Below are 16802 nucleotides of genomic sequence, written 5' to 3' on the forward strand. Positions count from 1 at the left end.
GGATTTTTTTATATACTGTATATGGACCAAACAATAGTTACGCTTGATTTGAATATACAGTATGTTTTACATTAGTACAGTGTGACCTAAGATGGTGTTAATTAATAAAAAACATGGAAGATCACTGTTTACTCAACTACAGTGCATGCATGTGTAATGTTTGTTTGTTGTTTGGCCTTTAAAGTGAGAGTGAGTGTGTTTGTGTGTAATGAATGACAAAGCCCTAAAACTCTTCCTGAGTGTGTGTGTGTGTGTGTGTGAGAGAGAGTGAGTATTAGAACAAATGAATTAATCAGTGTGTGCCGACCCTTAATTAAAAACTCCCACTTCCTGCTGAACCCAACTCCTTTGTGTGTGCAAATATGTCTGCATTTATATGCATGTCACTGCTGCTGCAGTTCTCAATATTCATGATAAACACCACTGGAAACACCACTTTATACATCAAGCTGCATTTTACTGTGGTATATTCTCACTTTTTCAACAAACTGGGATTTCACAAACAGGCAGCAAAAGAGTAACAGCATGTTTCTATACTTAATTAATGCACATTTATAGTCGAGTGTTAATTATTCTCCTGACAACATCTGAGGTCAGTGCATTTCCATGAAAGTTGACTTTTGTGCTTCTCAATTTGTGAATGCATTAATGTTCAATTTAATGGTGCTTCGGGGCAAGATCAAGGGTCAAAGGTCATTTTCAGCAGCAATAAAATGCTCAGTCCATATGTTCATTGTGTTCACATTACAGTAGTTGTATAGAAGATATTAGCACTTGTACTTGCTGCCTACAGTTATGCTTTTAAATTTTCCGAGCCATTCAGGGTGACAGTAATCCAGCAGCAAAACATAGTTCAGGGTTTCCCCCAGTGCATTATAGCGTTACTTGCCCCCCTCCAGGCTAAGCGTCACTTGTTTATTTATTTTAAATAGACTTTTGTTTATACACCAGAAACAGTGATACCAAAGACAGTATATAGAGCTTTCAACATTATCACCAAGCACAATAGCGACATCTTATGGTCAATACGTGAACACATTGGGGGCGTGAGGTCAGGTGTATTATTTATCACCTGAACCTCCAAAACCACGTCCCGTTTCTACCTGTCTATACGCTAACAACTTCATCGAATAACGTGACGTGTCATGGAGAAAGGGTCAAACACGTTGGACACTTTCTTTTTCCGACGTCTTAGGATGCGATGGTTGAATTTGACCAAATGTGCTTTATTTTTCACCATACCTGCAGTCTACATACTTCCATTAGTGTGCAGCCCCTATAGAAGCTTTCATCCTGAAAAAAGTCCTCAACATCAGATATTTCGACTGCATGGACTGACTTTTTACTGGCAAACGGTCCAGGGTGCACCCCGCCTATCGCCCTATGTCAGCTGAGATTGGCACAGCAGCCCCTGTGACCCTCAACCGTTGAAAATGGGTGGATGGATGGACTGACTTGTTGTCTCCGACTCAAAGTGATGGGCCCAGCACTCATCCTGGTTTCGGAAACATTAAAAAAGAAAAAAAAAATGGATCTGCTTTAAAAGGTGCCAGGTTCTCCTACGACATGACCAGCCTGGTATGCTTTTGATCAGGGGTCAAAAGCTGTGGCAAAACCTCCAACATGCCAAGTTTGTTGTGTAGAATGTTCTCTACTCCTTCACAGGAGATGCTCAGTCAAACATCTGTCATCATCACCATGCGGTGAATCAATGTTTTCCTGGGCAGTGGCTGTGGCAGGACATCTAGGTCTTGGGTCATCTTCAAGGTGTTCCCTACCCCTTTTGAATTCACCTGCCCACTATTGCACAGTTGATAAAGCCAGTGCTCATCCCCTTGTGTAGCAACCAGGTCAGCATGGATGTCCTTTGGGCTAACCCATTTCTGCATGTTTGGTAACACCACAGTGCCAATTCTGTCCATCTTCACAAAAATGTCTCTCGAACTAATTTTTATATAAAAAGTCTTTAATTAGCTACCAAATGTGGGTTTACCAGGAAGGAATCAATGCAGTCCGTATCATGGAAGGTTGAATGTAATGCATGCCAAGTTTCACTGCTCTGGCATTACACCTTCTTAGTCAGCCGACTATCTTTTCAGCACAATCTGGTACTTTCTGTGAACTTTGCCGTCACAATCTCAGCAGAGATGGGTAAAAGTGAGATGGCTTACTCCATAAAACACTATGTCTGAAAAAGTTGCACAATGATGTGACTGACAATTTTCAACAAGAAGATCTATTGAGAGCTAATTTTGTGGTGGATTTTTGTTGGCTGACGCTGACTATTCATTGCACTCCTCGTAGAAAACATGGCAAATTAACCGCTCTCTTTTGAAAGTATAATACTCAAACTAACTAATCAGTCATTAGCCTTTTCTGTTGTTTCCACCTCTCATTCTGATCACTAATTCATATTAACACAGATGTCCAGTCCTTTGCACGGGGAGCCAATGTGTGTGCTGGTGTTATTTGCAAGTTATTTGCATGTGGATGAATTCAAGCTAAGAGCAGAGAATGACAACAAATGACAGGAAATGAGGATATGTCACAGATGTGAAGAATAAAACAGCATGAAAAGGAGAGTGGGCATTGAGGGAGTGAAGCAGAACAAATCAGCAAAAGAGGAAGCTGCTGTGAGAACACTATGTCTTGTGCTTTGAAGTGGGCTTCATACTCAGTCCCAGCTATACTGCTGCTGTACATATACACTCATTTAGACTGTGTCTTTCAATGTGCTGAAAACACTCCCAGAAACCACTGTCAAAACAAATTCTCTATCATTACATTTGTGCATTTCTGTGGCAGGCAAAAAAATGTGTCCAAAAAAAATTGGAGAAATAATTTTCCATTTTTAGAACTGAGAAGTGGGGATTAAAGGAGCAGATTCGCTTCATCTAAATTTCAAATGCTTCACCCTGAAGTTATACACAAGTAGAAACAGTGCTATCTTCGTTTTGATTCAGTTTGCAGTTCAAACATCCAACTTCTCTTCACGATGCCCATTTTTTCCTCTTCTTTGGTCTCCTGCTTCCACTGTGCCTCCGATGCGGCTCTTTCCCCCTCTCATTTTGTCACGGCTGATTTGCAGCCGTTTAATCCCGATTATCGCTTCAAAGTCGCGGCTGACACCATCCAACTCCAACTTGCTGTGTGTGAGCACAGCTACAAGATGCTGATTGAACAAGTCGGTCCCGTGTCTGTCGTTTGACGGGCTGTGAGACGGCTGTGTTTGTGTTCACGTGTCATCTGAGCGAGCGTGCGTGTGCATTGTAGCAGACTCTTAAGCTGGAGTGGCAGTTTTAGTCGGAAAGCCATGTTTGTGTGAAAACTTACAAGACTGTTTTTCCCTCATAAAACAGCTGTTTTGTTGTAAGTGATTATGCACTGCGTGTATATGTGTTGAAATGAACAGCTGGGTTCTTACTGGCTTTATGCTATGTCATTTTAACAAGGCTGTCCTCTTTTACCTTCTCTGGATATTCTTATAGTTTCCTCATTTCTTCACATCGTTAAATTCATCACGTTCTTCTAGGCTCACGGGAGTCTTGGAGATGCACAACTCTTTACTCTTGGCATTTTTATGTCGGACTGAAATTTAAAAAAAACATTTTAATAAGAAATCTTTGCGGCACAGTGGTATTTCTATGTTAATCGAAAAGTAGTCTTGTAGTATATAAACTTGTCATTGCCTGAAATGATGACATTTCGCTCATGTGTATTTGAATTTTTTATGCTTTTACAGCCTTACATTTTACATCATATTTTGTGGATCTCTTAAGAGTCAGTCTTTTTTTCTTCTCATGCGGCTAAACAAGTGGTAAACAAGTGGTAAACAACTGGGCCTGTCATTTCTGTTTTTCTCCCTGTCGTATTTTAGTTTATCCTACTTCAGTTCTACATTCATGCATGCATCAGTCATCCCCATGGACTGTATATAAAACTAACACCCATTGTGAAGCCTTGGCCAACAGGCTCCTATTAAACATTAATATCTGTCAATCACACTGGTGTCCACTCATATGTTCCTCTAAATGGGAACACAATTTACAAAAAATGATCTATTCTACTGACAAAGACCATAAACAAGTGTTTAAGACCATTAACTCATCAGCCCCCTGGTGGCTGACTGCTACTCCTGTCCTACTTCCTGTAAGACTATGTCCATATTAATGCACTCACCAATCATGAACTGACAGTGAGAACGCATGACATTTATCTTTTATACAATTTCCTGCGATATGCATCCAAACATGCATGCATGATTAAGTCTTGTGCATGTAGGGTTTGTAAGAGCTGATAATGTAACGACGCATAATGTCACAAAAATGAAATGTAATAAAACCTCATAAGGTAAAAACTGGTTGATCAGTCACCACCAACAGGTGCCAAAGACTGTAGCTGAAACCATCTGCTCAGCCATCGCTAGTTACAAACAACAGAAACCTGCAAAGCTGTTCATCTCCTTTATAAAGGAAGGGAACACACCGAAGGGCAACAACAGGCCTCCTTGCAACGGCCCAGGACTGGCAGTCGATAGCGACCTGGGGAAACAGCTCCATTTCCCAGAGTCTATTACAGCAATCACACTGAGACCAGACATGGTCCTCCTGTCAGAAACAACTAGACAGGTGGTAATACTGGAGCCAACAGTCCCGATGGAGGAGGCCACAGAGAGGTATGCTGACTTGGCAGACAAGGGTGGAGCACTGAGGCCGCAGAAAGGGTCTTAAGGTGGCTGTGGCTTAAGAGGAGCGAGCCGTGGAGAAATGCTACTCAGACACGAGTCAGGGTCTGATCAGCCCCAGCTCCAACACCCTATGACTCCGGGAAACATCTCTGAGGATGTGTCTGAATGCATCGCAAGATGAATTTGAGAAATGTCGTTGTTATATTATCAGCTCTTACAGGGCGGGGCAACATATCCATATACCATGATACCATGATACGGTATCTGTGATGACTTTCACTTATTATACTACATTAAATATTGTACATATGAATTGAACAATTTTTTTTGGTAAGTCACTTAATATAGCAGAATTTGACCATATACCATGAAAAGTTTTTCTCCCATATCTCCCTGTCCTACGCGTATGTGGTTCTTTCAGAGAGATGTGTCAACTGATGTGTAACTAAACCTCTCCTCAGTGAGAGATGAAATGTTTATCCTCTCCCCTTTTTCCTAAATACTGAGTGAATAGTCAGTGGATGGATCAGTGTCGATTTCTGACTTCTATCCAGAGATGAGGGGAAGAGTGCACATCATTTTTTACTAGAGTACCACTCACTTCAAAAGAAGGATGACTGGTTATATTACTAACTGCAAGTAAAAGGCAATTAATGGATGAAGTAGCTTTTCTGCAATTATGTATAATTAAATTTTCTTCAGTGTGCTATGTATCTTTCATTTTGGGATGATTCAATGCTCTGCAATAGCAGGAATACTTAAGGCGAAAGACAGAGTTGTGGATGTTCCTTTGTTACGGAAAAAAGTCTGAGAAATCTTTAATGGAGCATGTCCAGTCCACTGATTTACTCGTGCTCATGCAAATACGCACACATAAATTGGAGCTTAATTAAGATGCAATTCGGGCAATCCTAAGTGCTTGGTGTGAGAAATAACTTGTTGATTTGGCTAATTACGGCAATCTGTCAATGTAATTATCATAAAAGGGCCAACGTGAAGTATTCTGTGACCAGACTGAAGACATTAAATATGAACCTTGGAAAAAAGAGGAAAAAAGCAGAACATGTGAAAACAACTCAGTGAGCTGTTGCCTGAAATTACAGGCTGAATTAGACTACATGCTTATGAGGTAGGGCTTAAGTGAAGTGGGTGAAGAGGTGTGAAAAATAAAGTAGGATAGATGTTACTTGACAGAAATGATTTGATCTTGTGTGTGATGAAGGAGTTGTGACAGAGGAGACCAAACAGATGTTCACCACAACACAGGTGAACGCAAACAAACAGACAAGGTGGAAGAGGATGAATCACAGGTGTCCTGATATTCAGGTTTTATTCTAACAACACAACAAATACTGTATAACTACAATATTATATTCTGTCGCAAGATAAGGAAACACTGAAACTGCTAAGGGAATAGATATGAGATGATTTATGATTATCACTATTTCCATAGAATTAGTTGAACTGCGAGAAATAAATAGAAATAAGGATTCAGAGATATAAGCCAACAACAGATTGAGAACACGATGATGATACTTTCCTCCAAAGCAAAGATGAACCGGGTCCAAACAATGTCCAAAGTAAAATACATAATAATATATATATATATATCATAGTCTTTTATTGAAAAGGAGTTTAAGGCAGCACAGGGATGAGAACAGTGGTGTAGTGTGGATTACTGTAGATCCATAGTTGTGGTATAGAAATACTATTCTACTGTATTAGGGTATAAGAATGAAGCTGACAAATTTTGACATTCAAAATGCATAGAAAATTAAACAAAAAAATAATAATAATTAGAGTCACCTTATCTCACGCTCCATCTTTGTCCATCTAATTTGGCTATACCAGTGTCTGAAGTATATGAGGAAGAGGAGGGTGATGAGAGAGCAAATTATCTTACTGGGAATAAATCAGCCTCCTGTGAAAAGTCTGTAACTGACTTTGCTCAACCTATTTACACCACTGCATTTTAAGGTTGGCCATAATAGTGTTACTCCGAGAGGTCAATATTTTCTAAGGTGTTACTATGAAAGGTTTCAGAACCACTGCTATGCCCCACCACCACACAGTGCGAGCCTGCACACACACACAAAGGTCAGCAAGTAAACTAAACCACACATTTATCTGACATTGTGTCTATCAAGATCAAAATCAACAACTAAACCAGCATGTCAGTTCTTGCCACAGACTCTGTTCATATTTTTTTGAGGATTTTTAAAATCATCTGCCTAAAATCAACTGCTGGTGAGCTACTTTTGGCCCATGGGCTGCATGTTGCCTACCACTGGTCTATGATGACTAAGCTTGGCTGATGATAAATGGGGGAGATTGTGTTAATACTGTGCCATGCCTGGATTTACCTTTAGAATGATGCTTGCATGAACATCGTAAAAAGTAATGATATGCTGATCGTCATGCAGATTAGTGTTCATATAATCAATAGGTCCAATCGTGACTTCCTGGTCAGATAATGTCATGTGTCTGCACCATATAAACATCAATATTGCAGTTTTTTCTGCAATATTGCAATATTTCTGCAATTTCTATAACAAAAAAGAAAAATTAACATACACGACAGTCACAGACGCAAAAGAGGAAAGCGAGACGGATAGCAGACAGCGAAGGAACAAGCAGACATGTGCAACGTTTGTTTACTACAGAAGTGGAGGTGAAACTTCTCCTGCTTCTACGACAACACTGCAGTTGTCTAAATAGCCCATTCTGACTGAACGCTTGATGCATGTGTACACACACCACAATCAAATCATTTCATTTTGCGTCCATGTAGAACGCAGACATTGCACATGTAAACATAGCTAGGGTGTCTCTCAAGTGGCTCAAAATTCAGGATCATTTCACTGTGGTTCCATGATGTGATTAGTGTGCAGTGCTAGTAAAGTGCTACGGTCGGACATGTCCAGTCCAGTCCACTGTCAGTGCACAGACTCAAAGAGGCATGAGTTGCCAGACGAGCAGCGCTTATTCAATCTTATGTTCTTATGAAAATGACCGACATCTCCACCTTCTGTTTGCAAAAACAAATAGCTTGAGGTTTCTGTAAAAGAACAGTGTTAATACATATCCTCACATATTTTTTTGCGGTAGCAGGTATACGACTACACCACTGGATGAGAATGTGGTGAGCTGAAGAGGGAAACTGGCTTGCGATCTGGAAGGTGAAAATGAGGTAAAGCAATGTGTCTTCAAGGTGCCTCAAGTCACCTCAAACACCCTCACCGTTACAGATTAGGAGTAAAGATGAACTGTAATGAAACCACACTGCCTAAAGCAAAGCCTCTGGTTCACAAATATATCATTTCTAACCAAACTTTAAATAGTCACAGGCAGTCACAAACAAACACTCAACTTGACTCTGGTCTAGCCAAGAGGATGAAGTTGTGTTTTGGAAAATTTCATCTCTCTCGTTTTCCATCTCTTGCTGTACCTGATGCATCTTTGTGTGTCACATGAATCACAAATCTGCACAATTGTGGACAGAAAGCATCTGATGTTTCGCAGTAAAGCCAAGCTCATTAATCATTAATTTCACACACAAATTATAAAATAATCTGGATTACTTTATCACATCACATTCTGTTGTGCTGACATAAAACAAAGAATATTACTCCCTTATCAACTCAGATACAATATACTAGTATGTTTTTAATTCATGGTCTCTTAAGGCACAAGGAGACTTATTTTTTTGAGGGGAAAGAAGCTCATGAATTCTAGTTTGTTTGCGTATAACTATGCAAATGTAAGAACAGTATTCAGCTTTCAACACTTCTCTCAGATACTCTATGTCCCACCTTCTTTGGTAAAGCACCGCCTTTGTTCTCCGTCTAGATGTGTCTCTTGTGTCCTGTCATTGGGTACTGTATGTGATATATGACTCATCCCAGAAATTAGGAATGGACATGTCTAGTGAAGATGCTGTTTGACGGTATTATTCATCACGTATTAAAATATTCTAAACTCCAGCGCATGAGAGCTAGTGATAGTAATGCAGGACTCACTGCATCACAGCAGCAAAAGAGATGCATTCAAAGACCCTAGTAAATTTTATCACTTCTGCTAGATCTGACAGCATGTATTTTGAGCTGAGAGGGGCAGCTTCAAGATGCATTCAGAGACCCTGGTAAATGTCATCACTTCTGCTGGTTCTACAGCATGTTGACCTTAGAGGAGGAGCTTCAAGATATAGTCAAGAAACCTCATAAACATATGTGAAGTCACTGGAGTAGAAAGATTAGTCACGCAATCACTGATAAAACATTTGTTTTGTGTCTTTTTTAATATTAAGTCATAATAACTGATCGACTTTCTATAATCAAGCTAATAATTGAACTCGTGCCCATCCCCAACAGAAATGTCTGCACATACACATACACTAAAATTCTAACGTGCACACAAGAGAATCAGACTTTGACAGACTTAATTCCACAACAGAGGACAGCAGAATGTTATAAATGTCAAACCGAGTGACTCAAACTCTGGGTGGTACAGACTGCTTTCCACGTACACTTAAAGCTTATATACAGTATGTTGGAAAACGTAGCATAGTCGAAAAACGAGATCTCGAGTCTGCTGACAATGTCGCATTTTTCTTCACTGGGAAGTTTAAAAAAAAACAACAACAGAGGAGTTATGATGTCAGCCTTCAGCATCATATCTCTGTGGCCAGACTAAAGCTTTAATAGGCCTTGGTTTTGTTGTGGCTTTTTACTTGAGGCATTCCAATAAGGCACAATCAACACTCTCCGAGGCCAAGCTTACAAAAACATAACAAAAAAGAAGACAATATAATAAACCAGTCCTCATTTTCACTGGTCAAATTTGCACTTTGAATGCACTTTCTTTCAGATCCAGAAACAAGAGATACACAGAGTCGCCTCAGTTTAGCCAAATATGTATGCTAATTTATACACAAAATGACACCGAAATGCAATTAATCAACTTCTTGGACAGAAAACCACACTGGGGGTGACTCACTGGATGACAAAGGTTATCCACATAAAAGTGACATCACATACAATAATTAACTTCAACAACAATTTCTTCACAGTAGTAGGTAATATATTAAAAAACAAAAATCGGCATATCAAATAGTCCTATTCTGTGATAGATAATCCAGGTTCTCAGGAAGCATCTGTTTTTCACTGTACAAAGCTAATCAATGACACATTTAAACTGGTGAGGCCAGGTGGGTGCAGTTAATTAGCTAATAAGTCAGAACATGTGGGCTGTCGGTGTGTTTTACTGTGTCCTGCATGTTTTTCATGTTCATATAAAAGGACAATAGAGCGACGGAGAGTGAATAGAAATGAGGATCTTAAGATGATTAGCATTAGTATTCACAGATATCCTTTTTCAAGGCAATACATAAGGATAATTCAGCTCCATCTTTAAAAACCGACATTCACAACCAAGGCTTGGAATGTAGATTCCACTGGGCACACAGTACGGACTTTAGGCCCTAAGCCTAGTTTGTAGGTCTCTGCTCGAAAATTGCACACTTATAATGAATCTGAATATATCTGCAAGCACAAGGTCCATTTGAATATTTTGGGTGTCATAATAAAAACGACACTTGTGAGATCTGTTAACAGGTTAAGAGTAAATGAAGATGGCACATGACAACAACAACAAAAAAGAAATACTTTCAGGCTTGCCTAAAAAATAAGAATAACATTCCCTCTTTGGAATGATGCAGCTGCAGCTCTAAACCTCTATCAAATCATAATACAATATGTGAATATTATCTCTGCAAAGGTTGACTCTGATAAAGTGAAGCAAAACTAAATGAGAGGTTTTAGTACAGAAAGTACAGACAAGGTCCCATTTGGCACATTTTGGCACCATATGTGCTGTTTGTCACATTTTAATTTAAAGTTTATTTTGATGTGCAACATCACTATATTCTTTCGTGTTTAGTGCATTATTCCACACTGTGTTTACTAAACAAGGGGTTTTAACCCACCTTCCTGTTTAATATATTACTTTAAAAATGACTGAGGTAGGGCCATTGCGGCAATTGCAATACCACAGTTATGCCCACAGCATTCAAACTCAGTGTTAGCCTCCAAAAAAATGTGTTCTAAGATAAGTTCGGATAATTCTTTTAGTCCCATAATGGGGAAACAAATGTAAAGCTGGCTCCTCTTCTTCCTTACCAAATCCACATGAATTACGTTCTTAAACGCTCCATTTATTGGGCATTTTTCTTGTCGGTAAATAATTATAAATTCATTTTAGCTGTATATTCTACGCGTAACATTCAGGATTGTTGTTTGAAGACATGTAAACATTTTTCTCCATGGCATGCACTTATCTAAGAGGTCTCCTTGTTGCTCTTATATTGACAATTGTATATACTAATCCTTCATTTGTAAAGACAGGGTTTTATTTGCCACATCAGTTGACTGTTTGTCTCACTGATTTTTCATTAAGACAGTTTTCTGTTTTACAAATTGCTTTCAACTGGAGCCACTGCAGGAGAGGTAAATTAAGTAGGTTGTTAATCCAAACCACTGCAGTGCAGGACACAGGACAGTGTCCTGAGGGCCCATCAAATCTAGGCTCACATCAAACTCTTGGAGGAATTTAATCAATTAAAACTGTGCTGACAGTTTGTATAATGCACTCCAAATTCAAAAGTAACTGTGGAATTACTGAATGAGCTGATAGAAATGTCAGTTCCACTGTCAACAGCTTTGTTTTCGTCATGACATCATCTCACTAGAAAAGCTTGTTTGAAGCTCAGATGAGATTTTTGACTTTTAAATCAACTGAAATGTGTAAATGTATTACTCCTTACAAACACACCACAATTGCCAATGCAGATAATGGCAACTTAAAGACCACCACAAACGTGTAGTTAAAGTATTTATATGGCACTTTTCTATGACCAATCAAAGCTGTTATAAACTATAGTTTTGTCATTCATCCATTCACACACACATTAATATAGCACATCTATGTGCAGAGTATTTTCTCTACAGAGCTCCCCCCTACAGTTTCAGACATTTTTTTTTCCACAAACTTTCAAGAATTTGGGAACCCTACTGGCTAGAGTATGTGTGTAGTGCTAAGAAGCAATTTGTGTTTCCTGCAAGACTTAGCAAGACTTTGTGATTCTGGTCGATAACCATGATCGTGCAAGGCTGGTTTTCAACTAACAGGCAATGAGGGGAAGGGTGGGGGTTGGAGACGGCGCCCAATCTAATGTCAAAGTCAACTTGACATGTGCTTTTACACAGAACATTTGCAACCACTTACAAAACTACAAGAACGCTTTCACATGGGGCTTTTATAAGCTCCCTTCATCTGTATCTGTATCAGACTTGTCTTGATTGCAAACTGTTCACCTTTAATTACAGAGTGGAAATTAAAGATGCAAGTTTGCAAATTGCACAATGCGTAAAATAAAGACGGCAGAAACAAAAGGACACCCACGAGAGATCTTATTACCACTGCTGCTTGTGTTTAGTCCGACTGGCTTTGTAAAATGTGACAACTTAAGAACGTCAGAGACTATATGCATTCAAGTCGTGTCACAATTTCATAACAAAAAAAGCTGGCTGTGTACTACTTAAGCCTATTAGGAGTAGAAATATTAATGATGTAGAGTGCACTACATATTCCATAACCTGATACGGAGATAAAACACTGAAAATAAGCAAATACAAAAGGTGACGGATATGTGATTTCGGTTATGACACAATTTGGCTCTACATGGATGAATCTCACAACTCGTTATTTTTAATTGGCTCGACTTCTTTCGTCTGTTAACACAAGCTGCTGTCTGTCAACGACCATCTGCACTCGCTGATGTTAAGACAACCTCATTCAAAGTAGAGGCCAGAGGCCTCTGTATTTTTGAAGAGACATGTCCTGCGGCAGTTCTAGACACTGACAGTGCACATTTTTAACTTTAAAAACTGGGAAAGACGAGTATTATAGGGCATGTAGATGCCAGATAGGTCACACAGAGATATAAGGCTTCGGTTTTGAAGAATCCTTCAAAACTTCACAGCAGGTGATACCTACACATCTTCAAAAGGCTGTCTCTATTAACCTTTTCAAGCTTTTTTTGTGTTTTTTAAAATGTGCAGTGGACTGATTGACAAAAAAAAATAAATAAAAAACCCTCAATGAAAGAGTCTGTCAAGCTGATGTGCACATGATGGTTTCGCAATGTAGATCCGCCTCATCTCCCTCGGGTATACAACCATTTGCGTTTTAAATACATTACACTTTTAGCATTGCTCATACTTCACAGCAGATCACAACAAGAGAACAACAAAAAGGGCTGGCCCAAGACTTCCAGAGGCTCGAAGAAAATTTTCATTCTGGGGCCCTTTATCAAAGCCAATAATAAAGCAGTAAATTAGCAGTAAAAACAACAAACATGACGCTTCTGGGGAAATTCTGTGATTCAAACATTATCTTGTCCTCTTTCTTTTTTTCAGCTCAAGAGGCACATACACATTTCTGAGACATTTTGCATGCTCCTCTCTCATCTACAAGAAATGATGCGCAGCACAGTGTGCACATGCACATGAACGCCCTGCATGTCGCTACCTAAGCTCTAAGTGAGTAACAGTATCACTGCTCCAAAAGCAGCACTAATCACGATCTAGCCTATTGTGTTTTTTTTTTTCCTTTCAAACAATGCCATGCCTTGGGTAATGCTATCATCATCCACAAACAAGATAAAAAATATGACGATAATGAAATACTCTAGGGGGCCCTAAGCCTTGAGCCGGCTATGATCTCTGCTGTCATGAAACTTCTCTTCTTGTGTCACGCATACAGGACCAGAAACTGTCATTGGTCCTGACATTTGCACAAACTCTCTCACCCCACAGGAAATCATGAATACTATGAAATGCAAATAGAGCAGAAATGAGCTCAGAGCAGCAGCAGCACGTCCTACCTTGACCCCTCGGACTCTGAACTCGGCCAGAGCGCGGCTCATCTTGGAGGCTGCTGTCTGCAGGTCTTTCCCACTGGCAATGACTTTGACCAGGAGGGAGTCATAGTGGGGTGAGATGACGGCACCCTGGAATGCCGAGGCACTGTCCAGACGGATGCCCATTCCTTCACCACTTCGGAAGACCTAGCAAGAAAACAACAACAATGCAGAATGAAATATGTCCTACACTGGAACATCTCCTAAAAACATTGTTTCCCCTTTGTTTAAATAGTAGAGTATGATTGGCTCACTAACCTCCAAAAACCTATGTAATAATAATATTTGAGTCAACTGTGTGCAGCTTCTGCAGCACAGTTATCAACTTTATTTACAATGCAAAGGACATAATAATGGTACAAGCATTTACAATCCACTGTCTGGGTCAGTAGAGGGTCAACATGTGGTATTTCCCTATTTAAACATTCCAGAGGAGATTTTTTGACAAATTTCTTTTTTAATCAAATTGTCTGTTAACTGAAGCTGAAGGTACACATTTGGAGAATGTTCCCTCACTAATACAATATTGTACTTGGATATGTCACGGAGTAGAATTTGACAATCAGTGAATAAAAAAATGAATACATTTTTGTGCGAGTACAGTCGCACATACTCCTTTTAAAATAATAATTCAAAAAAGGAAATTGCAAACATATCCATAAAATGTGAATGTTTGCACTACATAAATAAGGTTGCTCATGCAAATAAACAAATAATTGTTGTGAAGACACTTTTTCATGATACAATTCTCGCACTACTTGACTTGACTCGGTTTGGTATCAGGCACATTGTTTTCCATTACTTCATAGTACCTCCTCAACGTGGGCGGTGTCATCATAGGAAGGCTCAGCAAAACTCCTATGATGTTGATTGATACGCAACACAATCATACAAAAAGCAAAGCTGTTCCTTTCCGTGTACTGACTCGTTAGCGTCAGTTAATTAAAAAGATTTGTTCACCACATTTTTCAGTACTTCCTGCATGACCGGACCATCTGACACAGTCACTGAACTGAAATACAGGTTGTGATTTGGCTCATGATTGCTGGCTTTCAGCAGTGCTTATAAATACCCCAGACACCTCTGTTAAATATTGAGATTGTATAATTTCAATGCTAAATGTTTGAGATTAACATGTTTAAGTTTTTTTAAGACTCTTCCAGTGACCACACTCTCTGTCAATCAGTGATCAGCAATCTGTTGTGGACACATTTTAGTATCAGCTCATACTGAATGTACAGTACTGTACTGTACATAAACTGGGTACAGTTTGATAAGGTACAAATTGTCTTTTAGGTGCACATGAGTACTTCTATTTTCGAGAGTGCTGAATATTTCATTGTAGTGGTGCACACATTGCTTACTAACTCAACACCACCTATGACTTGTGCTAATGGGCTTATCATCACATTTGCAATGTGCCAAAGACCTAACCCTTCACTTGCACGTGGAAGTCAAAGGCAGATGGATGCCCAGAAGGAGTAAAATAAGGAGATGAGAGAAGAAACCAATGAGGAAAAGTACAAAACTAAAATGTTGGACTGTTTTCAAACCACTTGGCAATAGAGAAGAGAGGGGAGAGAGAGGATGTGAAGAGGAAGGAGGGGACTGTCCAACATTGCAACATATGGAGCCCCTCGAGGGCTAGAGGAAGTTGAGTTGAAATTATAATTATAACAATGTTGTACCACACTGACGATAGACTGGTAATATTTTCAGACACAGAGCTGGCAATCCTTTCGCGCTTCACAACTGCTGTAAAGCAATTCTGCCTTCATTCTTGGCTTAAAATATTTAAATACTGTATTCCCTTCAATAAATCATACTATAAACTAATTCAGTGGTGACAAAGTGCTTATGGTAAAACAACGAAAATGAATAAACAACTCCATACCAGCTGGCTAGAAAAACATGTTACATTACTGTTAGGGCTGGGCGATATCGCAATATTTTATTATATATTGATATATTTCTAAACAAGATTGTAAACACTTGTATCAATATAGTTCATTTTGCGTTAAAATGACCATACATGGGCCAAAAGTTCGTACCCATTTCTCCTCTCATGCAGGAAAGAGATTTGAGCATTTTTATTTCAGTGATCTCTGACATTTGGCATGTGGCTAAAACTTATAACGGACTGTTTGGTATTTTTTGAAAACATTCAATCTAATATGCTATAATGCTTTGGGGGAAACCCCAATTACATCACAGAACAAATATCGAGATATGACTTTTAGTCCATATCGCCCAGCCCGAGTTACTGTGTTACAATACCTGTGTGGATGGGTTCAAATGATACACATTCGAGCACTTCAGTATAAAATGCAGCGCAACAGCAGGGAGAATGTAAAACTGCCATTACAATCTCCACATCACCACATTTTAATGATTGTGTTTAATTAAAGAACTGGTCAACATATAGCATATTACACGACAACGTGATTCCATCAGATGTCACATTCTGACTGGGGATGCCACGATACCGGTCAATTATTTGCTGATACCGATATCAGTCAAGGTTGACAAAAACGTCATTTTAGACCTTTTAATTATGAAGCTGCTAACAACACATTTGTGCCATTTCAAGCTATTTCAATTCCAACTGTGTAACAAATGCTCTTCTCCCAATGAGAAGAAATAAGAAGCCTAGAACATGACTCAGCAAAAATGGTGTTGCAGATTTATATTGTTGTTGTATCAAACCGATACTGAGAATCATATCAGCACATCCCTAATTCTGACAAAAACATTAAAAACATTAAATCACTAGCAATAAAAATCCTTTCAATAGGAGTTACAGTGTGCATCGATCTTTTTGTTACCGTTATGAAGACTTTTGATCGATCCAGCACCCTTCTTAAGGTTTTTTACTGGATGATGGCTTTTGCAATTTGAAATGTTTGTCTTATAAACCCATTTGCATGTGTGTTTTAAAGGCCTCTGTACAAATAAAAGTGAATAAATCATTCTCGTAATTACACTGTGTTGTACTTTTGTGTGCCTGTGACTCAAGGCAAACTTCAGAGGAATTATACGACGCCATCTAAATTGAGCATCTGCCATGAAAAACCACTTGATGTAAATAAAACATAAGGACGACTGAGAAGTCTATGAATTGGATCCAGACAAAGAAAC

General features: G+C 39.1%; 1 protein-coding gene across 1 annotated transcript in view; it reads right to left on the minus strand.

Annotated features, from left to right (window-relative positions):
• Positions 1-16802, minus strand: part of LOC122766696 (pyruvate carboxylase, mitochondrial-like) — a 329387-nt gene that overhangs the window by 157560 nt on the left and 155025 nt on the right. Inside the window, exon 12 of the mRNA XM_044021770.1 lies at positions 13629-13811. Within this exon, the coding sequence (XP_043877705.1) occupies positions 13629-13811 (183 nt within the window). The remainder of the gene's footprint in view (positions 1-13628; positions 13812-16802) is intronic.

The sequence above is a fragment of the Solea senegalensis genome, linkage group LG3 (assembly GCF_019176455.1).
Source record: "Solea senegalensis isolate Sse05_10M linkage group LG3, IFAPA_SoseM_1, whole genome shotgun sequence".
Classification (NCBI taxonomy): domain Eukaryota; kingdom Metazoa; phylum Chordata; class Actinopteri; order Pleuronectiformes; family Soleidae; genus Solea; species Solea senegalensis.